The sequence below is a fragment of the Cupressus sempervirens genome, chromosome 10, assembly GCF_028749045.1.
Source record: "Cupressus sempervirens isolate cs-2001-9-10 chromosome 10, ASM2874904v1, whole genome shotgun sequence".
Taxonomy (NCBI): Eukaryota; Viridiplantae; Streptophyta; class Pinopsida; order Cupressales; family Cupressaceae; genus Cupressus; species Cupressus sempervirens.
Genome location: NC_143127.1, coordinates 769,462,994 through 769,487,269, shown reverse-complemented (window position 1 = coordinate 769,487,269; position 24,276 = coordinate 769,462,994). Strand labels below are relative to the sequence as shown.

Here is a 24,276-nt window from a genome sequence, read left to right as displayed (position 1 = left end):
TACAAACATGTATATATTTTCCTCTACAAATTATTTTTTACCATCAAAACAGTTCTCCAATTTGAACTGTTTTCATAGAGGCAGGGTGAACTTTCACCCTGGTTTCCAAACGTGAGAGAGTCACGAGTCTACTTGACTCGAGCTTTATAGTACACAGGTCAACTTCTGACGCTGTCGGGGACTAAAATGATGTGTAGTAGGTAGTGCATTTATTGCTTGGGACCTTTACACACTTGAATTTTGTGGCCATTCAGACTGAATCATACCCTCAGTTGGGTTAAGTTTTGTTGTTTAGTGGTTACACATCTTTCAATATGGAATCTCTGACTTGTTTAGCTTTTCCAATTCATTCTGTTTGGATTAAGGCAATTTTTTCAACTATCCAAGATATCAGCGTGAAGGTCCCCAGTCAACTTGAAGGAACTTAAATTATTTTTTATAATTTTTGAAATTCGAGAAACTGTTGATCCTTTCAGGGTTCTTGAGAGTATGGAAGGTCCCTAAAAACATGTAATTTAACTTTTATTAACTTCGTGATTATTTTGGAGATCACTTGATTTTGATGGGTATTGCAATTGTTCTTGGGTTTTTGGAAAATCTTAGTAAAAAGCTTTCTGGACATCCATTTCCTTCTATCTACATTCATCGCAATAACGTCAACAGAATCATTTCCAACATTAAGATAATCATGGCTATATGTTGTTTCAACTTTTAATTATCCCCTGTGCAACTAGAATATGTATCCACATGCAAAACAGTCTTCAACAAGAGATAAAACAGACAGTAAAGAAAATGTGAAAGGAATTTCTTTGTTTTCCACAGCTACTATCCTAATTTTCAAAATTTAATTTTCCCCTGCAGTGTATAAGCAATGCCAAGGTTGCAAGCCTATAACTGGCCTATGTAAGTCAAAAATCTTATAATCACTATCACTTTGCATATTCCAAGCTAAATCAGATGCTCTTCTATGCCCCTACACTAGGCAGGGACTGCTGAGCGCAACACTTGTTTCCCACAAGTTTGGTTTGATAAATTGCAATATTTTTTATTAAAACATAATATATTAACGTTTTCATTGTCAAATATGGGAGATCGTCTTAAAAGTGGGAAGGCCTCTGATTAGATTTTGACAAACTGTTTTGTTTTACTCTTCTTTGTATTTGTAATTACAATGATAAATTTCTAGAACACTAATTTGTTTTCTTTATATTTGCAGTAAATTCTTCATCTTATATTTTTATTTATTTTTCGATGCTTCATTATCATTTGTATATTCAAAATGTTTAAGTATGTTATCAAGCATTTAACTTATATAGTTTTTGAATATTGTAGGTGGCCTCTCTAAATTGTAGAAGATAAGTTTCTTGTGTATCCAACATCTACATATTTGGGGGAGCTAGGTATATTTTAACATTTATTGATGATTTTTCAAGGAAAATTTGGGTTTGCTTCTTCAAACAAAAAGATTTTTAAGTGTTGCTGGATTATTTCTCAGTCTTTTCTTCATTTTTGTTTAAGAACTGATATTATTGTTAATTCGGTTATGAACATTATGTGTTTTTTGAAGTTTAAAATTGTTATCCATTTGGGAGGTGACCTTAGGCTGACCTACAACCTATTTTGTACTCCAGGGTCAGCCCCTGTCTTTTTGACTGCTATCTAATGCTTCAAAAACAAAATGGCATTGTTCAATAATGACATGTTGTATGATACAACCCAAGAATCCTTTTTTGTTTCTATGGTTTGATCCTATTAATATTGCATCTTTGCTCCTGATGAAGGGAAACCAAATGTTAAGTATTTTAGAGTGTTTCGATGTGAAGCACTTGCTCATATACTAGATGAGATTAGATAAAGGAAATTTGATAAGAAAAGTGTTAAGTGCATCTTTGTGGGGTATGATGACCAAAGGAAATGATATAGGTTGTATGACTCCAGTGTGGAAGATGAGTTTGCAAGTAGGGATGTAAAGTTCATTGAGGGATTTGATGATATAGAAAATACTCGAGCATATTCAACAAATGGCTATAAATATTTATGAATCTTCTAATGATTAAGTCTCTGATATAGTTGAAGAAATTAGTCTTCCTCCAAATACTAAGAGTATTAAATAGATTCATCAAAGGACTCAACAAATTAACTATGCCTTAATGATTTTCGTGTAATGAAGGTGAATAATCCTCAAACATATGAAGAGGCTAAAATGAAACATGAATAGAAATAGGGTATTCAAAATGAGTAGGATTCCTTTGATAAAGAATAAAACTTGGGAATTAGTGGAGTTACTAAAGGTTAACATGCTTGATAATTAAATGGGTTTATAAGACTAAGTTTAAGTTAAATGGTAGTATTGAAAAACACAAGGCAAAACAACTAGCCAAAGGGTAGTCAAAAAAAGAAGAAATTGATTAGAATTTTTTTTTTGCCTCAGTAGCAAAGCTTAGTTTTCTTGAATTGATGAGAAATATATATGACTCAACCTCAATGCTTTGAAATTTCAAAACAAAAACACTTGGTTTGCAAATTAAGGAAGTCTTTATATGGTCTAAACCAAGCTCCAAGAGCTTGTTATGCTAAAATTGATTAAGTTTTTGAAATTCAAGGCTTCCATAACAATCCTTGTGATCTAAAATTGTATAAAGCAATTTCATGATGACAAAACTATAATTATTAAATACTTTATGTTGATGATATAATCATTATAGGGTATAGCATAAAATTACTAACATAAAGTTAAACTTACAAGATACATTTGGAATGACCAATCATGGTATCCTACATTACTTTCTTGGCCTAGAAGTATGGAAAAAGGATGATGGCATTTATCTTTCTCAAACCAAGTATACTATAGAATTGTTTTAAAAATAGATTGAAAGATTATAAGAGTGTGTCTACTTCAGTTTCTTTAGGATTGAACTTAAGCACGAACATGGAAAGTGAAGTTGTTAATCCTACCTTATACAGGTAATTGGTTAGTAGTCCACTTGACTAAATATTTACTTTGTAGTTAGTGTGATTTCTAATTTTTTGAGTTCCCCTAAGGTGACACATTGGATAGCAGCAAAAAGAATACTAAAATATGTGTAAGGGAATTTAATAATGGGCATCCAATTATTCATCTCATGGAGATCTTCAACTTGTTAATTTATATTCAAATTGGGCAAGATGATTGTAATTCAATGATAGACTATGGTGTTGACCACGATGACATTGGAAAGTTGGCAAAATGTGTGCACTTGAATGTTAAAAGGTGGTGAATACACTTGTATATGACATGAGGCAATATTTGAAATTTTTTGTAAATGTGGCATATTGAAATCAAAACAAATTAAAAACAAACTTAGAAATGTTGTTTTAATGGCAATGATATTTAAGAAAAAGGTTAAAAATGGATGTTGTCAATGCGTGATCTTAAATGAACATGCATGCTCATGCCAAGTGTGAGAATACTATGGTAGAGTTGAAATATTTATGGAATTCAATTTTTTCTGTGGGCGATTTGTGATTGAAGGAAAATGCATTTTGTGAGAAAATTTTTGTCTTTCTTTTCAAACTAGTAATCACTTGGTTCTGAAAGCAATTTGATCATAGTCTTCTCTACAAAGCTCACTTGATATGGAGTTTTTCCTTTGTCTTTGGCATGCAATCTTGAGATTCAGTTCTTTAGTGGAGGTAATGTGTTCAATCGATAGAATGGAATAGGTTGCTGGCATAGGTCTCATAATGTGACATTTCTTTACTGGTTTCATACGTACTCATTTTTTGTTTTATCTCATGTGCATGCTCGAGGTGAATGATGATATCTTTGTCTTCAAATAAATAAAGTTCACATAAGGGTTTTCAGGTAAAAAGGCAACGGCTATTTTAGGTATGTCTTTCTATACTGATGCAGTATATTCAATTTTTTAAAAGAAAATGATGAGGATTTAAAATTTCCACCTACAGTTTCAGGTGCTTGAAATTTAAAAGTTTATGTTCCTTCTTCAAATCTAGTAACCTTATTTTATAAAGAAGGATTTTTTCTTTTCTCAGTCTCAGTATGATGAACAAAGTTTGGGATAAAAGATTAATGAGAGCCCTAAATGTTTGTTTGAAAAGAAAACCCAATCAGAGATAATTTGTCATTTTCCTTTAAAAGAACAAATTTTCAAAGGGGTTTGAAGGAATGAAATTTTTGACTGAATCACTCAGGTATAAAGGAATTTTTTTTTATCTTCATAACAGTAAAATATTTTTTCAAAATATAGAAAGGGAAAAGCACAGTCAAGTTTTTTTTCTTCTTCAGTTTTCTCTTCTAAATGGAAATATTTTTTTTGGAAACTCTAAAAAAAATTTTGTTCTAGAAGTAAAAGCAAATAAAAATAGAGTTTTGAAAAGCACTAACAGAGGTTTCTTGTCTTCAAAACTGACTTCAAATAAAGACTGATTCAGAAGCATTGTATGATTCAAACCTGAAATACTGAATGAAGGTTCATTAAACAAAAGTAAAATGACATTTTTTGAAGTTTAAAATGGATTCTTTCAAAGATCTTTTTTGAGGGTTTTAAACCTGGCATACTACCTATACAGTTCTAAAAGAAAAGGAGTTATGGTTGACAATTTTATAAGAGAAGGCCAAATTTGAGTCTTAACTAATTATAGCTGGTTTTTCAAATAGCATTCTAAAAAGAGGGTTTCTTAACAACCCTAACTAGTTCAATTAGGTTCATGTAACTATTCAAATTCAAATTCTATCTCTATTTATAGAGATCATTTGTAAATCTAAGATGGATGTGAAAAAGGCATACGAGAAGACACATTTACAGTTTGAGAAAATTTGTAAAAGATGAAAGTTTTATTATAAACTTATGTACATGTATAGATTTCATATATACACATTTATATATGCATATAAGGTTTTAATCATAGCATAAAAAGGGGTCAAATACCCTGAGCAGCAGTTGTTGTTGATTGTAAAGAGTTGAAGCTCAATAAAGGTTACAGGTTCATGGAGTGGTTTTTCTCCCTATGACAAAACCGTGAGGATTTTCGAGGGTTTTCCACTCAGCACAAATTAGTGTCTCTTCATTTTGTGAGTTGGCATTATTCTATTTATGATGAATGTTTATATTTCTGTACAATTTGATTTCATTGCAGTTGTAAATTGTAAATTGAATTAACTGAAATCAGATTCTGGAATAATTTAATAGTGTTCTGACTCACTCCACCTCTCGGAACCCTGATACTTCCAACATATGTTGCATATATTCTTGGTTCAATACATTATTCCTCTTATGCTCAATAGAGGTTGTATATACTGCTGCAAATGAAGTAGCAAAATAAATAGCAAGCTAAGGTAAGACCTTCTATAGTTCAATGTGATGATCAAACTATAATTTAGGGTTTCATGCTCACAAAAAATATATAGAGTCTATCATCATTATATCAAGAAACCCATCCAACAACAAGTGACTCAACTACAATATTGCACCAAACAAAATTAGATTGTTGATATATTCACCAAGGCATTATGTGCAACTAAGTTTGTATCTCTAAGACATGTTTTGGGCTTATGAGAAGTCACATTACTGTCTCATGGTTGTCATTTTAGGACGACTTTAGTGAATTTCAACCACTATATTAAGTGAATAAAAAACTATAAATGAGTACTGAACAAGTCTTTAGGTTAGAACCCATCTATTCTTGATTATGAGGGGAATATTGAAGTAAATTGTATATAGTAGTGCAATCAATTTAAAGGGGAGAGCTGAAGTAAATTAATTACTCCATCCAACTATCACTATTGACACAAAAAAGATGTTTCTAGAAAGAATATTAATAGTTTATTTGTTTTCTCCACCTATCTCTTGTAAATGTCATATCTACTCATTGAGTGTACATTTCTTGCTAATTTTTCTATAAATATAATTTTTTGGTAATGGTATTGGATTGCTCATTTTTGCTAAAATCTCTTATGTGTTTAAGCCTTTTTTTTCTTTTGTTTGTCTCCTTAAGATAAGCCTTTTCATAATGGATCTTGATTTATCTTCTTGACTACAATTTATTTTAGTTGTATTTGAATCTCCAAAGTGGATGCATTCTCTCTCTCTCTCTCTCTCTCTCTCTCTCTCTCTCTCTCTCTCTCTCTCTCTCTCTCTCTCTCTCTCTCTCTCTCTCACACACACACACACACACACACACACACACACACACACACACACACACACACACACTTTTGAAATCTTTGCAAGAACTTAAAGGAATAAGGAAGTTAATTGCTAATCATGAAACTAAAAATCAAAAACTTCAAGAAGAGTTAAAGGAAGCAAATTTGATTATGGAAAATCAAAAACTCTTACTTGAGGAAAAGGATAAAAAACTGAATGTCTTGCAAAGTTCATCTGAAGAATCTACTAGTGAGAAAACAAAGTTCTTTTTCAATGGTTATTGTTTTAATTGCAATATTTTTGGGCACAAGGCTATCTTTTGTATGGTGTCAAGATTTCAATATGATCCAAAGCAATCTCATCTTAACGTAGTACATGGAATATTGAAATACATTCAAGGCACTCTTGATTATGGTTTATGGTATCGTCACAAAAATGATTTTACACTTACTGGTTATACTGATGTAGATTGGGGTGAATCTGATGATAAAAAGAGCACCAGTGGTGGGGCCTTCTTTCTTGGTGAGTGTTTGATTGCTTGACATAGTAAGAAAAGGAATTATGTAACTTTATCCACTTGTGAATCTGAATATGTTGCTGCTACAACATGTTGTACTCAGTTAATTTGGATGGGTTATCAATTATCTGATTCAGGCATTCAGGTTTCAAAACCTATTTCAATAATGTGTGATAACATAAGTGATATCCAATTGAGCAAAAATCCAGTTATGCACTTTCGTACAAAAAACGTAGCCATTAAACTTCATTTCTTGAGAGATAAAGTTCAAAATAATGAATTCAAATTGATTTATGTGCCTACTCAAGGATAGGTGGCAAACATTTTTACAAAAGCATTACCAAGAGAATTGTTTGAACAGTGAAGAACACAATTCGGAGTCTTCTTTTAATCCATGCTGGCATAAAAGCTCTTCCTAATAACCATTCTATGTTAGGTTTCTACTCCTTTCACAAAAAGAATTCATTAAAAGTAGATGATCAAAATTTTTTGATGCAAAAATTTTGGGGGAGTAATCAGCATTTCTCAGATTTTGGTTAATCAGATTGGTTTCTCAGATTCATTTCTCAGGTTGGTTTCTCAAATTTTGGTTAATCAGATTGGTTTCTCAGATTTTGGTTGTCTCAGAGTTTGGTTGGTTCAGACAGATTTTGATTCATATTCTTGGTTCTTTGTTGATCAACATTTCATGGAAAATCAACATTTTTTTGTTCATTATTTTGTATATATAAGTTAAATTTTGTTCAAAATCACCTTGTATACATGAGACGATATCTTGTATATATAAGTTGATTTTTTTCTCACCTTGTATATATGAGATGGTGAAAATTTTTGCATCAAAAAATGGGGGAGATTGTTGACCACGATGACATTGGAAAGTTTGCAAAATGTGTGCACTTGAATGTTAAAAGGTGGTGAATACACTTGTATATGACATGAGGCAATATTTAAAACATTTTGTAAATGTGGCATATTGAAGTCATAAAAAATTAAAAAGAAACTCAGAAGTGTTATTTGATAGCAATGATATTAAAGAAAAAGGTTAAAAACTAGCGTTGTCAGTACGTGGTCTTAAATGAACATGCATGCTCATGCCAAGTGTAAGAATACTATGGCGGACTTGAAATGTTTATGGAATTCAATTTTCGTTGTGGGCAATTTGTGATTGAAGGAAAATGCATTTTGTGAGAAAAGTTTTTTGTCTTTCTTTCCAAACTAGTAATCACTTGGTTTCTGAAAGCAATTTGATCATAGTCTTCTCTACAAAGCTCACTTGATATGGAAGTTTTCTTTTGTCTTTGGCATGTGACTTGAGATTTAGTTCTTCAATGGAGGTAATGTGTTCAATCGACAAAATGGAATAGGTTGCTGGCACAGGTCTTCATAATGTGACATTTCTTTACTGGTTTCATACATACTCATTTGTTGTTTTATCTCACGTGCATGCTCAAGGTGAATGATGATATCTTTGTCTTCAAATGAATAAAGTTCACATAAGGGTTTTCAGGTAAAAAGGCAACGACTATTTCAAGTATGTTGTTTCTATACTGGTGCAGTATATTCAATTTTTAAAAAGAAAATGATGAGGATTTGAAATTTCCACCTACAATTTCAGGTGCTTGAAATTTAAAAGTTTAAGTTCCTTCTTCAAATCTGGCAAACTTATTTTATAAAGAAGATATTTTTCTTTTCTTAGTCTCAGTATGATGAACAAAGTTTGGGATGAATGATTAATGAAAGCCTTAAATTTTTGTTTGAAAAGAAAACATAATCAGAGATAATTTTTTCTATTTCAGGTTTAAAATATAATGTCATTTTCCTTTAAAAGAACAAATTTTCAAAGGGGTTTGAAGGAATGGAATTTTTGACTGAATCGCTCAGGTATAAAGGAATATTTTTTTTGTCTTTATAATAGTAAAATGTTTTTTTGAAATATAAAAATGGAAAAGCACAGTCAAGTTTTTTTTCTTCTTCAGATTTTCTTAAAAAGGAAAGGCAACTTGTTCAAACTGAATGATGACATTTTTTTGAGCAAAAGATTCAGCTTGTTTTGCTCGTTGCTATCAAGTTTTCTCTTCTAAATGGAATTTTTTTTTGGAAACTCTAAACAAAATTTTGTTTTGGAAGTAAAAGAAAACAAAAATAGAGTTTTGGAAAGCACAAACAGAGGTTTCTTGTCTTCAAAACTGACTTCAAATAAAGACTAATTCAGAAGCACTGTATGATTCAAACCTAAAATACTGAATGAAGGTTCATTAAACAAAAGTAAAATGGCATTTTTTTGAAGTTTAAAATGGATTCTTTCGAAGATCTTTTTGAGGGTTTTAAACCTAGCATACTACCTATACAGTTCTAAAAGAAAAGGAGTTATGGCTGACAGTTTTATAAGAGAAGGCCAAATTCGAGTCTTAACTAATTATAGTTGGTTTTTCAAATAACATTCTAAAAAGAGGGTTTCTTAACAACCCTAACTGGTTCAGTTGGGTTCATGTAACTGATCAAATTCAAATTCTATCTCTATTTATAGAGATCATTTGTAAATCTCAGATGGATGTGAAAAAGGCATAAAAGAAGACACGTTTACAGTTTGAGAAATTTTGTAAAAGCTGCAAGTTTTATTATAAACTTGTGTTCATGTATAGATGTCAAATATTCACATTTATATATGTATATAAGGTTGTAATCACGGCATAAAAAGGGGTTGAATACCCTAAGCAACAATTGCTACTGATTGTAAAGAGTTGAAGCTCAATAAAGGTTACAGGTTCATGGAGTGGTTTTTCTCCCTATGATGAAACCGTGAGGATTTTCAAGGGATTTCCACTTGGCACAAATTGTTGTCTCTTCATTTTGTGAGTTGAAATTATTCTATTTATGACAAATGTTTATATTTTAGTATGATTTGATTTCACTGCAGCTGTAAATTGTAAATTGAATTAACTGAAATCAGATTCTGGAATAGTTTAATAGTGTTCTGATTCACCCCCCCCTCTCAGAACCTTGATACTTCCAACATATGTTGCATATATTCCATGTTTAATAAATTATTCCTCTTATACTCTATAGAGGTTGTATATGCTATTGCAAATGAAGTAGCAGAATAAATAGCAAGCTAAGGTAGGGCGTTCTATAGTTCAATGTGATGATCAAACTATAATTTAGCATTTAATGCTCACAAAAAATGTATTGAGTCTATCATCATTATATCAGGAAACCCATCCAACAACAAGTGACTCAACCACAATATTGTACCAAACAAAATTAGATTGTTGATATATTCACCAAGGCATTATGTGCAACTAAGTTTGTATCTCTAAGACATGTTTTGGGCTTATGAGAAGTCACATTACTATCTCATGGTTGTCATTTTAAGAGGACTCTAGTGAATTTCAACCACTATATTAAGTGAATAAAAAGTTATAAATGAGTACTAAACAAGTCTTCAAGTTAGAACCCATCTATTCTCGATTATGAGGGGAATATTGAAGTAAATGGTATATAGTAGTGCAATCAATTTAAGGGGGGTGCTGAAGTAAATTAATTACTCCATCCAACTATCACTATTGACACAAAAAGAATGTTTCTAGAAAGAATATTAATAGTTTATTTGTTTTCTCCACCTATCTCTCGTAAATGTCATATCTACTCATTGAATGTACATTGCTTGTTAATATTTCTATAAATATTTTTTTTTGGTAATGGTATTGGATTGCTCATTTTTGCTAAAATCTCTTATGTGTCTAAGCCTTTTTTTTCTTTTGTTTGTCTCCTTAAGATAAACCTTTTAATAATGAATCTTGATATATTTTCTTGACTACAATTTATTTTAGTTGTATTTGAATCTCCAAAGTGGATGCTAAGTATAGGCTTGCTACTAAACTGGAGAATGTTAGAAGAAATGTGAGGCCTTGGAAGTGAAGGTATTTTGGTGATATCTTTAAGACTAAGATGGAGGTGGAAGAAAAGTTAGAAGAGCTTTAGAAAGTAATGGCGGAAGGCCTCACCTTGGAGAATATGATTCAAGAGGAGGATAAATATAGAAAGGTCTAGAAGGATACAATGATTAGAGAGTAGACCTTCTAGAAGCAAAAGTCCAGGGTGTTATCACTCAAGGTGGCTGATAGGAATACTGTATTTTTTATATATATTGGCCTCGATTCATTAAAGGAGGAATAGGATTCATATTATCAAAAATGATAACAATGTGAAGCTCACTAATACTAAAGATATAGGAAACTGGGCAACAAATTATTTCAAGAACTCTTATTTGGAAGAGCAAAGAAATATAAGGGAAGAGGATAGATGATGGTTGAGTACTTCCATGCCTATTGTAATCTCGACTAAAGAGAATGAGGAACTTGCACAGTTGGAGGAGGAAGTTCGAATTGTTGTCTTCTCTATGAAAGCCTACAAATCTTCAGGACTCAATGGTTTCCCTTCGGCATTCTTCCAGCACTTTTGGGATGTTATTAAAGTGGATCTCCTCTGGGCGCCTTGTCACTTTTTAAGAATAGAGAAGCTTCTCAAGAAACTAAATAAAATATTTATTGCCTTGACCTTGATGGTTAAAGACCCAAGGGTCATCTCTAATTTTAGGCTGATTAGTCTATGCAACACTAATTATAAGATTTTTTATAAAATTTTGGTGAATAGGTTAAAGCCAATGCTACATAAATTCATTGGTAAAACCCAAAATGGGTTTGTCTTGGGTCGCCAAATTCTTGACGCTACCATAACAACCCATGAGATGAAAGATTTAGGTCTCATGAAGTACTTTCTTGGCATGGAGGTTTATCAAGGTAAAGATGAAATTTTTATTTGTCAAGAAAAATATGCAAAAGATATGTTGAAGAAATTTGATATGGCTGATTGTAAACCTCTTTCCACTCCAATTGCACATGGCGTTGCATTATGTAGAGATGATGGTGCTGAAATTGTTGATGAGACATCATACAGGAGCATTGTGGGGAGTTTGATGTTTTTAACTCACACAAGGCCTGATATTGCTTATTCAGTTTCATTGGTCTCAAGGGATATGACAGATCCATCAGAGGAACATATGAAGGCAGCCAAGAGAATTTTGAGGTATGTGAAAAGCATAGTAGATTTTGGCATTCACTATTCTTCTAATAAGTTTGAGCTTGTTGGCTTCAGTGATTCAGATTGGGGAGGTAGCTTGGATGACCGAAAATCTACATTTGGTAATTGTTTTTCTTTGGGTTCTGGTTTAATCACATGGAGTTCAAAGAAGCAAAGTATGGTTGCTCTTTCATCTACAGAAGCGGAGTATGTTGCCATTACTTCAGCTGGTACACAAGCTTTATGGCTTAGAAAGCTTCTTGAAGAAATTGGAGAGATACAAGTTCAACCTACTATGATATTTTGTGACAATATAAGTGCCATTAAATTGGCCAAGAATCCAGTTCATCATAGCAGGACTAAGCATTTTTATCTTAAACAACATTTTATTAGAGATTTGGTACAAAATAAAGTGGCTGAGTTGAAGTACATCAACACAAAAGAGCAAATCACAGACATCTTCACAAAGGCAGTTGCAAAAGATCAGTTTTTGGTACTCAGAGATCGAATTGTTAGTCCTCTCAGCATCAAGGGGGAGTATGAAGATTAATGTTGCTGTTCAGTGAAGAAAGAAAACTAAAATAAGCATGCAGCTTCAGCAGTGATTGACTCCACTTCAGACTCCATCTCCACTGCTTCATTTCCACCGTTTTACAAATAATTTCTAGATTACCTCAGTTCAAGAGTAGTTTAAACAAGAAGCGTGCTGTACATATGGCATGCATTAGATGATATTTTTGGATGCATTATAGTTTAGTCTTAGTTTCTTCTTCTCCCATCCGTAATCATTGGCATGAATAATGCAATTATCTTAGCTTTCATTTTTAATTTAAAGACTGGCGTTCCAAGCAGTATTTTGATTGTGATTCTGTCCCCAAAACAGAGTATCCTCTGTTCTTGAGTAGAGTAAGTTATTTTACTATTATATATTGTTTTTTGGGGTATTGGATATTATTCTTTCTGCTATTGTTTGGAACCTTCAGATTTCTACAAGAGCATCACTGCCACCATTGCCAATATTAATTTATTGTTTATCCCGAGCATCATTCAATAAAAAAATTTAATGCAACTTAATCTTAATCTATTACGATGGGGTCAAATATGTTATTTTTAAATGTTAACTTTATATGATTGGATGATTGAATTAATTCACCTAAAAATTACAAAATTATTATTATTATCATTATTACGTTGTGTTTCATAATACATTCAATAAAGCTACTAAGGATGAAACAGGCAATTCTTTGTGAAAAACCAATAACATAAGTCTCAAAAAATAATTCATATTTCTTTCTAAAAATTCAATAAATAGGTAGGAACCAATAGATATCCAAATTATCATAAAAATAATAAATTTAAATAATCTATTGCAGAACAACTCTATTTTAAATGTTAAAAAATCAAAGTTTCCCGAGAACTGCACATTTTACAGTGTTTATTAATTAAATTAAATATCAGATCAGAAAGTTCTAATATTTATTTAATAATAACACACTCGGTCAAAACCAGTCAGATGACTTCTACGAAACAAAAATGAAGGATTTCCGGAGAAACGTACTGTCTCTGCAGTCATCAGACTGTACATTTTACAGTATTTATTAATTAAATTAAATATCAGATCAGAAAGTTTTATGATATTTAGTTAATAATAATACATCCGGTCAAATCCACATGAGTCCGATGACTTCTACGAAACATCCTCACAATTTCTCTCAGGCTCTAACTCACATGCGAAAGAGAGAATTATTTATAAGAAGAGAGGTAACGATGACTCTTACCACTGCTCTCAACATGGCTAATATTCCCATGCGATCAGGCCTCAAACTCTCCATTCCCACTTCTCTCAGAAGTCTGAGTTTTGTTCAACGCGGCCTCCCTTTTCTTCCAAAGGGATATACTCGTAAGTTTGCTCAGACACCTACCAAGCTCCGGGAAATTTTAACAGTAGTTCTCTTCAAAAATCAAATCTTGGATAAATATTTCCCTTCACATATCATTCTTCCTCGTTCATTTATCTTACAGTTATTTGGTTTTGGGTTTATTTTCTCAGGAGGAGATGCCAATTTGGCTGTGAAAGCTACAAACATCTTCACGGGAAAACCAAAGCATGCCTCTGGAGGACTTATTCAACTGTTTTCTACTGTGAGTATAACACATTGGACAACTATTAGAGATTACAATATACAGTTGCATGTTGGGAGTTCTAGTATTTTAGTAACCGATGTGGGCGGATTTTTTTCCAATTGCTTGCTGGTTTTCTTTAAGCCAAAGTCTAAATTTAGAACACACGGACCCTTTTAAGCCTTTGAGAGTAATTTTACTTCTTCCTGTACGGAGTGTTTATTGGGCTTAATATGTTACTAGAAGGGTTCTTAAAATAGCAAAGAAACAATTCAACGATAAAACTTTAATCTTGGATTTCGGTGGTTTTTTTTTGTGGGTGCAGGCTGCTACTGCGGGCCTGAAGGATCCACCGAAACGGTCCATTAATAAAGGAGATCCTGCACATCATAATAGTGAACCGGTCAAGGCTCCAAAAGAACCAAGGAAGGATACAGTCTCTGATCACCATGAAAAAACAGAAGAGAAAAATAAGTAGCACAGGAAAGAAGATGTAATTTGCGTAGATCATCATTAGGAAGAGAATAAGGAAGTGGAACGAGTGTTAATCAGTTTTTTTTAGTTGTTTTATGTTTTAGGATAGATTTAGGCGTAGATTATTATAGAATATTATAGTGAAACTTGTGGGTGTTTTCTGTAGCTCTGCGTAAAGATCACATGCCTGTCAAAACTTTTTGAGTACAGTGCTTCGATATGATGAATCAATGTTCTGCGAATGTTATGGTCAGAATGATGTGCCTTGATTGTTCTAGCCATATATAAAGCAAACCTTGCGGTTATAAATGTTGCATTGTATTTGTACATGTACGTTATTTTATATGATATTATAAAAGACGGGTTTTTATCAATAATAATCAATAGATTTCTACAATTCATGAGTGTTATCTGAAATGATGTTTCTGAATTCTATTATCAGTAGTTTTCCGTTCGGATCATGCTTCTAAATAGCTGATAATTTCTTTAAAAAAATTATTTACGTGTGACACTTTTTGAGACATTTGTACATGACTACTGTAGGTCATTTGTCCAAAAGTATATAATTATTGGTGTATTTTAAGTATGTGGTGGCCAACACTATGAAATGTGAACTTTTTTATCCTTAAGACACTTAATAGTGATCTCTACAAGGACTTTTTTTTGTATATCGTAAAGTCAAGACATATATATTAAGGTGTAAATTGGCTAAAAAAACAACCAAAAATCAATCATCCAAATCCAACTTATAGATTAAACTCTACAGACTCACAAAGTTAAGAGTGTGAGTACTAGTACTCTTTTCTAATTGTAAAATTTTTCACCATGTAAAACTAAAAGTTATTTGGATTAACATATACAAGTGCTTATATATATGAGCTTATTAAGAAAAAGTTAATTGTAGACAAGCCTCTTATTTTAAGACATTCTATTAAAATGATACAGTCAAATATTAGTTGCTTTTGATTATATGATGCACTTTGATTGAACCCACAATTCTCATGTGTGGGTTTGATGTTGACATGTAAGCAATTAGTTATATTTTGTATAGGAGATTTTAGTTTTTGGATTTGATTGTGTATATTTTATTTTTTACATCAATGTTTCCTATCACACTCTGTGATCCATCATCAGGATGAGAGAATGTATGAATAGCATAATAAATATTTTCTATGTTTTCTGTACTAAACAGATCACTCAAACTTTGCCTTCAAACCTGTCATGAGAAAGAGAGGTTGCTTGGAAAAAGAGATCTAATATTATATTAACTATATCTTAAAAAATACAGTTTCTTCTAAAATAATAGTTTTTTAATTGTATTATATTCTAGTTATATAATTTTAAACTTTTCAAAATGAGATGAACATTAATGACATCAAAACTTAATAAGTGTGAGACCCTATCAACTCCACTAAGTTACTAACATCACATTTATCAGCTCCTCTACCCCAATGAAAAAACATTTGTTTGATAATATAAAAAATTATTCAATTTTGAATTTTGATCCGAGTAAATTTATCATTTTCTCTCTTTGAAAATGAGTGTGCATATCTGTTATGAATAACACTTGTATTTCTCTAAGGCCCCGTTTGGTTGCTGGAAGATGAGGGCCAAAACCAGGTTATCAGAGGCAAAACCAGGTTTTGCAAAAAAACTTTGGTGTTTGGTTGGTTAAAATTATAACCTGGTTTTCAATTTCATCTTCCAATTTTGGTCAAAAATTGGAAGAAGTTTCTTCCAACAAAAAGGTGGAATTCGAAATCAAAACCAGATTTTGAATTTTATGACAGTTTTTTTAATAATATTGTGGGGTCCACAGTATATTCATCTTCCCTGTCAACCAAACGGACCATTGGCTTTCCAAACCACAAAACCAGGTTTTCCAAAACCTGGTTATAAGATAACCTGGTTATGTCAAAAAAATCATCTTCCCCAACCAAACGGGGCCTAAGAAACAGCTGGATTTGTATTGAGGAACATGCGAATGCACATATTCTAGCTGATACTCATTTTGAGGATGATTTCTATTCTTTGCACAGTAAAATTGACTTCCTGTGCATAGTAAACCCTGTTGGACAGCTCAAAAGTAAGATTCCTGATGACTCATTTATTTGTCTTGGAAATAATTTAAACTTTATTCCTCCCATTGCTCTCCCATCCCCATCTTCTTGCTCTCAATCATTAAATACTTCAATCGATAAATAATGTCTATAAAGCTGATGCGGCACTACATTTTGTCTGTACAATTAATTAACCCGTGGTCTGTCTGTTTCAAATAGATTAAAGCAATTACCTGTTACATGCTTTAAGATGCTGAATCGTTATTTACAAGCAAAAAATAAATAACTTTGACGTCATTGTCATATCAAATGAAAGACAAACACTGTGTACATTGTTTTCTGTAATTTGTGGAAATATCTTAATTTTATTATTATATTAAATAAAAAGATTGATATTTAATAGACTTTTAATCAGTTAATAAAGTTGAAAAAATTCTTAATAGATTAATAGATGCAAAATTTCAATATTAAAGAGAACAAATCTTTTAGATTATTTTATAATTTTTATAATTGATAACATTTTAGCTTTAATTTAAAAGTATTAATTTATATCTGTACAATCTTTTAATATTATATTGAAATAATTATAAAAAACTATCAAAAGTATATATGCATCTCAGTGGTATTCAAAAGTTCTTTTTAACAAAAGAAATCTTGTACATTCATTTAATTTCTATCATAATGTATCACTCATTTAAAACTGAAGTTTCAAAGAGACACCTTAAACATTTAAATTATGAGCTATATTTTGACTAATAAATATACTTCTCTTTATTTATTCAAATTCTAAGAAGTGTAATATTTATGATCAGGTATAAGTACATAGCATAATAAGATTGTTAATTGTACTTTTACATAGTCAATTCTTCACTCTCTTTCACATTCTTCAAACCCACTTCACTACATTCTTCAAATCCGCTATATTGTCTTATTGAATCTACACGTTCCCAATTGAAATTTGCATGGGTGCATATACAACTCACTCTAAAATCTAGAAGTGTTCATTTTGAAAAGGCATAATCTGTTTGGAATATTGTCATATTTCAAGTCTTAATAAAAGGTAATGTTTAATCTGTCCTTTGAGATGGTGCAAGAATTTGATGATATTGTTGCTGAGGATCGAACTCCTTGTTGAGCTCTCCTTGTTGTATTCCTTTCTATCTTAATAAATTTTTACCCTTCTTTTCTCAAAAAAAAAGATAATGTTTAGTGTTAATTTTAGATGTCTTATCTTTAAGAAGATATAATTTTTTCCAAGTTCACACTTTGAAAGTAAGAGTATAATTATTTGAGTTGTTAGGAACCAAATGATTACATTTATATTATTATTTAAAAAAAGATATTATAGCTTGACTTGATCTTGATTGGGGAAAATCAACACGACTCGAGCTTCAGAATCACGAGTCAACTTGAAATGTGTTGATTTATATTATTATTTTTATCATCTCGTGGGTGCTTTTCTTAATAGCTTGGACTGATTTTATACTTGACTTGGTTTGATACCATGACTTAATCATTCTACCAGTTTGGCTAATTTTTGTTATGGAATCGTCAACTTGTTTATCTTTTTCGTTGGGGTTGGGGATTAGCATGCAGGGTATTCCGAATGAAGATTGAATTTTTTGAAAAAAATCAATGCATATAGTGAGGTGAAGAAGCGGCTGAAATATCACAAATAGAGTTGAGGTGGGTAAAGATGAGATGGATAGTGAGAAGCAACACGTGGACTCCGTGTTTGTATTGGAAAATGAAATATAAAACAACACACAGTTAGATCACAGAGAAAAACATAATTAAAAATTAAGCAGAAAATAAAGCTAATTATATTGATTCATAAATCTATATCCCATTGCCAATCAACAAAATATCCACCCTTTGCAATGTCATTGTCCATAAGAGCTTCCTATGGTTTCAATACGAGATCACAAGGTACTATGTTGAATAGACAATCAAGTTGAATCCATCTTCTTCAGATGAGTACGGAACTTTGGCATAACCTTCGATCAGTCATCTAACGTTAAAGTCTTTGGCAACCACATCCATTATGTGCATGTGCAATCATTGTGTTCTCTAAACAATATCAATTTTGTGATTTAACATGAGCACAGTGATCGGATTTTCACTGTCAACGTGCACATTGATGCTTTGGAATATAAACAACGGTGGGGACTCAATACAAACTTACAGTCCATTATGAAGCCCCACGAATGAGAAGGATACCGCTGCTATAGATTGTTGAGAATTGAATATAATCTACCACCCTATCATCCATAAGATTTTGTTGCTTGTCATTGTCATTGAATGTTAGCCACTGAACCCATATTTCTTGGTTTCCTCCTTCATAAGCATTTTGTTGAGCATTTTGTTATGATCTTGTGTCAGCACGAGCACTTCTAGCTTGTCAATCCTATGTGTACAGTATTGTAGCTGATTGTGAAACCTTCAATGCATCCTCCTCATACATCATGCTTTGTGTTGATCAGCTAAATGAACTTCTTGCGGATGTTGAGAAGCCAAGTTTTATAGAGTAATTATGGAAATTTTTTCAAACAACTTGCATGTGATGCCTCTAATTTTTGTTGGGTGTGTTACAGTATGTATGGTGCTCATGGTACAAATTGATTGACTATCGTATGGAGTGACTACCGTATGGAGTGACCACCGTACGATGTGTCCACCGTATACTGAGGCATCGTACGATGAGTCACCCGATGGTGAAGCAGGCCAACGGTGGAGCGTATGGTGTCCGGGTGACTAGAGGCATCCGAGTGACCGAAGACATCTTATACTTGAAGGAGTGACCGTCGGATGGATGATTGACTATTGGATGGATGAGTTCTAAGGCTGTCAGATAACTGATTTATTCTTGACAATTAATAAACCAAATTCCATATCAAATTGTAGAGTGTATAAATGTCTCCGAGATTCATTACGAATGGAATTGGTTGAAAGTATGAAAGTCAGGTTGATTGTAAAGGAAATTTGAACCTGCAATGTCGAAGGAAAGATATATAGGCATAAGGCATGATTAGTGGTCAAGGGGTATAAACAACAATATGGTAGAGATTACGATGATACATATGCCGTGGTTGCAAGAATGGAAACCATGTGTGATGTCAGAACAATTGTAGCCCACCACAAATAGAAATTATATCAAATGGATGTGAAGTCTACCTTCTTGAATGAAGTGTTGAAAGAAGAGGTGATTGCGGAGCAGCCACCTAGTTATGAAGTTCCAAGTGAGGAACACAAGGTGTATAGTTTTAAGAGATCTCTTTATGGGCTTAAGCAAACTGCACGAGCATGGTATAGAAGGATTGACTCATATTTGATGAGCAATGGCTTTAGAAAAAGCGATGGTGAGCCCATTCTCTACATCAAGGCAGAAAACGGTAAGGTTTTCATTGTTGTATTGTGTGTAGATGATCTAATTTTCACTGGAAATGATAACTTCATAATTGGTGAGTTCAAAGAGGTCATGAAGAGTGAATTTGAGATGATAGACTTGGGTCTCTTGAAATACTTTCTAGGCATAGAAGTAAAACAAATCCATGATAGAATTTTTGTCTCTCAAGATAAATATGCAAATCAAATCTTGGAGAGTTTTAAAATGCAATACAGTAAGACAACCCCAATACCAACAGCCATAGGTCTGAAGTTGAGCAAGGAAGATTGCAGTAGCAATGTGAATCCAACATTGTATAAAAGTATGGTTGTCCAAGCTTGATGTATTTGACAACAAATTGGCCTGATATAATGCACACAATTAGTTTGATTTCTAGATTCATGGAAGCTCTAAAGGATTCCCATTGGCAAGCAGGAATAAGGGTCCTAAGGTATGTGAATGGTACAAAAGGATTTGGCATTTTGTATACCATTGATAATGAATTTAGGCTAATTGGTTACATTAATAGTGATTGGGCTAGAAGTCTAGATGATAGGAAGAGCACTTCCAGTTATATGTTTCATATGGGCATGGATGCAATTTCATGGGCATCCAAGAAGCATCCAATTGTTGCTCATTCTACAAAAAAGGTTGAATATGTATAGCAGAAAATGCAACATAATGTCAAGCTATTTGGCTAAAAAGAATCTTGGTAGATTTGAATGAAAAGCAAGAGGATGGAACCACAATCTATTGTGACAAAATTCCCTCAATTGCATTGAAAAAAATCCAATCTTCCATTGAAGAAGCAAGAGCATTGATATCAGATATTATTTCATTAGACAACTAATGGAAAATTGAGAAATCAAAATGGAATATTGTAAGTTCAAGCAACAACTACTAGTAGACATTTTCACTAAGCCATTAGGCATAGCAAGTTATGTGTGCCTAAGAAGGAGTCTAGGTATAGTCAATTTGGATTAGCACCAATCCTTGTATTGTTGGCTTGGGACAAAGGGGGAGTGTTGGAATATTTATTATTTTTTGTTGTCCCATGAGCCTCCAGTACACTAACCTATCAAAAGACACTGCAAGATGCAATAGTTAGAAACATCAAATGTGGTAGGTAGTTTGAATTCAAAAATGAGAGAGAGATTTTGTGTGGACATCAAGAGACAAAAGGGGGGAATATTTTACACATTAAAAGATAGTTCCTAGACATTCTAAAAGTGAGACAAGTTTAGTAGACTAGCAACAATAGAAAGAGTTTCTTAGAGTGCAACAACAAATGGGTGGATGACTTTTTGACTTTTTGTGAATGTGAAGTTTTGTCTTGTATGAGCAGTGATTGCTCAAGGTTTATTGTATGCAGCCATATGTTGCGGTAAGTTTGTTTTAAGTATTTTGATATTTTTTGTTCTTCTAGGGTTAATAGTTCATTCTCCAGATTCATATTAGTTTGATTTAGTTAATAGAAAGCAAGAAAACATACTATCCAATCTCCAATCTATTGTGTTTTTTTTTCGATCTTGTCTCCATTGACACATTCTGCTATGCATGTTAGTAGTTTTGTCGAATTGAAGGAGAAACCAAACTCTATTTATGCATTTTTTGGAATGTTGTTAATTCCCTTCACAACACTTAGCTTGTGTTTGAGCTAAGTAACTCGACTGCCATTGTCCAGGAAACTCGGTCCCTATTGGTGCTGATCAACTTGACACTGCTTTGTCTTGGCACCTTACCTTGTCAAGCAGCTTGGTCACTTCTACAAGTTTGTGAGCTTAATTTTTTTCAGTTTTTGGCTCTATTCTTCCAATTTTGGTGGTCCTTAAGTTGAGGTTGTGTCTAGTGGTTGAATTTTTAGAGTATGAAAATGCTACTATTTTTTGTCAAAATTATTCTTTTGTTGGTCACTTGTTTTTAGAGTGCCCTAAAGCTCTCAAGCCTTCTTCTTCTAATCATGTTCACGTTGTAGATAAAGGAGTGTTGGGTTTAGGCTCTTGTTCTATCCTTCTTACTTCTATTTCTAAGGCTTCCCTCGAGGATGGTTTGGAGTTGGCCACCACCCTCCTCCTCTTGTCTCCTTCTAGGGATTCCTTCCTTGGCTTTGGAGCATGTTCTTTCTCTTATTACTTCCCCCTTTACCTATACTTGTCCCCTCTCCTTCCACTGCCTCTGTTCTCCTTCCACCCCTTTCCCTTCCTCTTCCCCTCTTGGTAGCCTTTCAATCTTTTCCTCCCCTATTTTCCCATGCCCCTCTTTCCATCCCATATCTTCTTCCCTCTCTTCCCTTATGGAGATTCATAAGTCTGCAGATGTTGGTATTCTTTCCAAGCCTGGAAGACTTTTGAGTCAAGTCCAGAGACAAAATATGGTAGATAAAGAGGCTTGATGCAATTGCAGGTATATTACTCATTGGCATTGTTATCATACGATTATGGCTTGGTGGGTTTTCACTTGAACTAGCGCAGTTGTGCATAAAACCTTCCCCAAATTATTTAAACAACACAAGATGCTCACAATTTTAGTCATTTCAGCTCAAATTTATATTTCTATTTTTACTCTCTTGAATTCGCTCATTTGAGATTATCCGCATTTAGTACCGCACCAAGAAAATATAGTCTAGATGCTAGCAGTGTAGCACTTGCATACGTGTCCTATCGAGATAGGGTGGAGTTTGAGAAGTTGTATAGATTTCTGATTTTTGTGGTGTAAATTTTTTTAGTTTCACTTAATCTTGTCATTCCAACAATAGGGTGCGTGTCTGTGGGTTTGCAGAGACTATTGCCTATTATTCTAGGAATGGGTTTCCACCCATATTTGAACTCAAATTGAATAATGTTGTTGTTGAGTGATGTGGCCTAAGGAAAGCTAAATTAGGTTAATAGAAAGTTGTTACCTTATGTTTATTTTGATTTAGCTATTCCATTTTAAGTAAATATTATCTATATATTTCAAACAACTAATGTCTTGTATATAGATTTTCGTCGGTTCCTTCCAAAGTAACTTGGCTTTTATTTCATCAGATTAGTCATAAAGAATTTCAGGATTTTTGCAATAGAAAGATTATAATAATTAAAAATTTTAAGGACTATAAGGGTTAGTCAAATAGTAAGATAATAATAAATAAATAAATCTTCTATAACAATTAGGTAAAACAAGAAGTAATTAATACATGGGCATGTCAAAATACATATTAAGTACTTAAATATGTAATTATTTCATTAACATTCTATTATCTAGATGGCACAAAAATGCAATCTTTCAAATTAATGACTCTATAGGTAATCCTTAATTTATAATCCTAATTGATAGTGTTGCCTTATTTTCTTGGTATCCAGTTAGACTTTTTTTGTGATCTACATTCTCATGACTTATATCCATACATACTAAATGTGTAACAATAACCATTGAACTCATGTTTCCTAGGAAACTGATTGAACTTCAATCTACACTCATATGCTTGATGACCATACTTATTGCAATTACAACAACCATCAAATTTGGAAGTAATGTTAGTCTTACTGACGTTGTTCTTGCAAAAATTAGTCACATTTCTAGGTTTTCCATAGTGATAGCATGTTGGCTTCTTTGGTTTTGGATTTGTGTACACATTCCTGTGTTCATCTTGTTTTAACGACTCTCCTTTCTTGGTCGCAAAGTGCTTGATAAAACCTATTCCAGTGGTGTCTCTCAGTCTTCTCTGGCTTCTTAACCATTCATTCACTTTCCTCATGATTTCTTCTAATATTTGCATCCTTTCATTTGAGTCATCTTTAGAAGTAAATTCATTCTTTAGTTTTTTATTTTGAAATCTCAACTCGACAATTTCTACCATCTTCCTTCCAATATCATGGTTATCACTAAATAGATGATTTACCATGTACTAACCTTATAATTTTAGCATCCTTTGCATCCAGTCTTGCACTTATCTTCCTTTTTTTAAATCTCTAACCATTCTTTTGTCATCCCTTGCTTGTCTTTTTTGTTCCATGATGTAACACATTCTTGCTAATTGTGCTCCATTTTCTTTCTTCAATGACTTCATTTCCTCAGTTATGGTTTTTCTCCTTTGCATCAAATCAGATATAGCTACCTTGGATTCATCAAATATTTCCTCATTCACTTCCTCTTGATATTGTAAGTGATTCATTTGATGTGCTAATTTATTCCTCTTGATATTGTGTGGCTAAATAGAAATTCCTTCTCACACCTCAAACCTCCTTTTATGAGTAATTAAATTGCTTCATCCTTCAACCATGATAATAAATAAGAATGGAGAGAATGATTCCCCTTGTCTAATCCCTTACGAGGAAGAAAAATACCCACATGGGGTGACATTAATGAGGACTACAAAATTTTCCCTCGTTATATATGACATAATCCATTTGGCCCATTTCCTATGGAAGCCTATCTTATCCATGACTTGGGAAAGAAAAGACCAATTAACTCGGTTATAAGCCTTTATCTTATCTAATTTCAGAACCACGACTG

The 24,276-nt window shown here is 32.7% G+C and overlaps 1 protein-coding gene across 1 annotated transcript; it reads left to right on the top strand.

The window, feature by feature from the left end:
• The first annotated feature begins 13,398 nt into the window (after positions 1–13,398).
• LOC149536133 (uncharacterized) lies at positions 13,399–14,734 on the top strand. The gene is made up of 3 exons (XM_089806773.1): positions 13,399–13,642; positions 13,793–13,884; positions 14,189–14,734. Exons 1-3 carry the CDS (start codon positions 13,414–13,416, stop codon positions 14,339–14,341), a joined length of 474 nt encoding a protein of 157 aa, XP_089662899.1. The 5' UTR covers positions 13,399–13,413; the 3' UTR covers positions 14,342–14,734.
• The last annotated feature ends 9,542 nt before the right edge of the window (positions 14,735–24,276 follow it).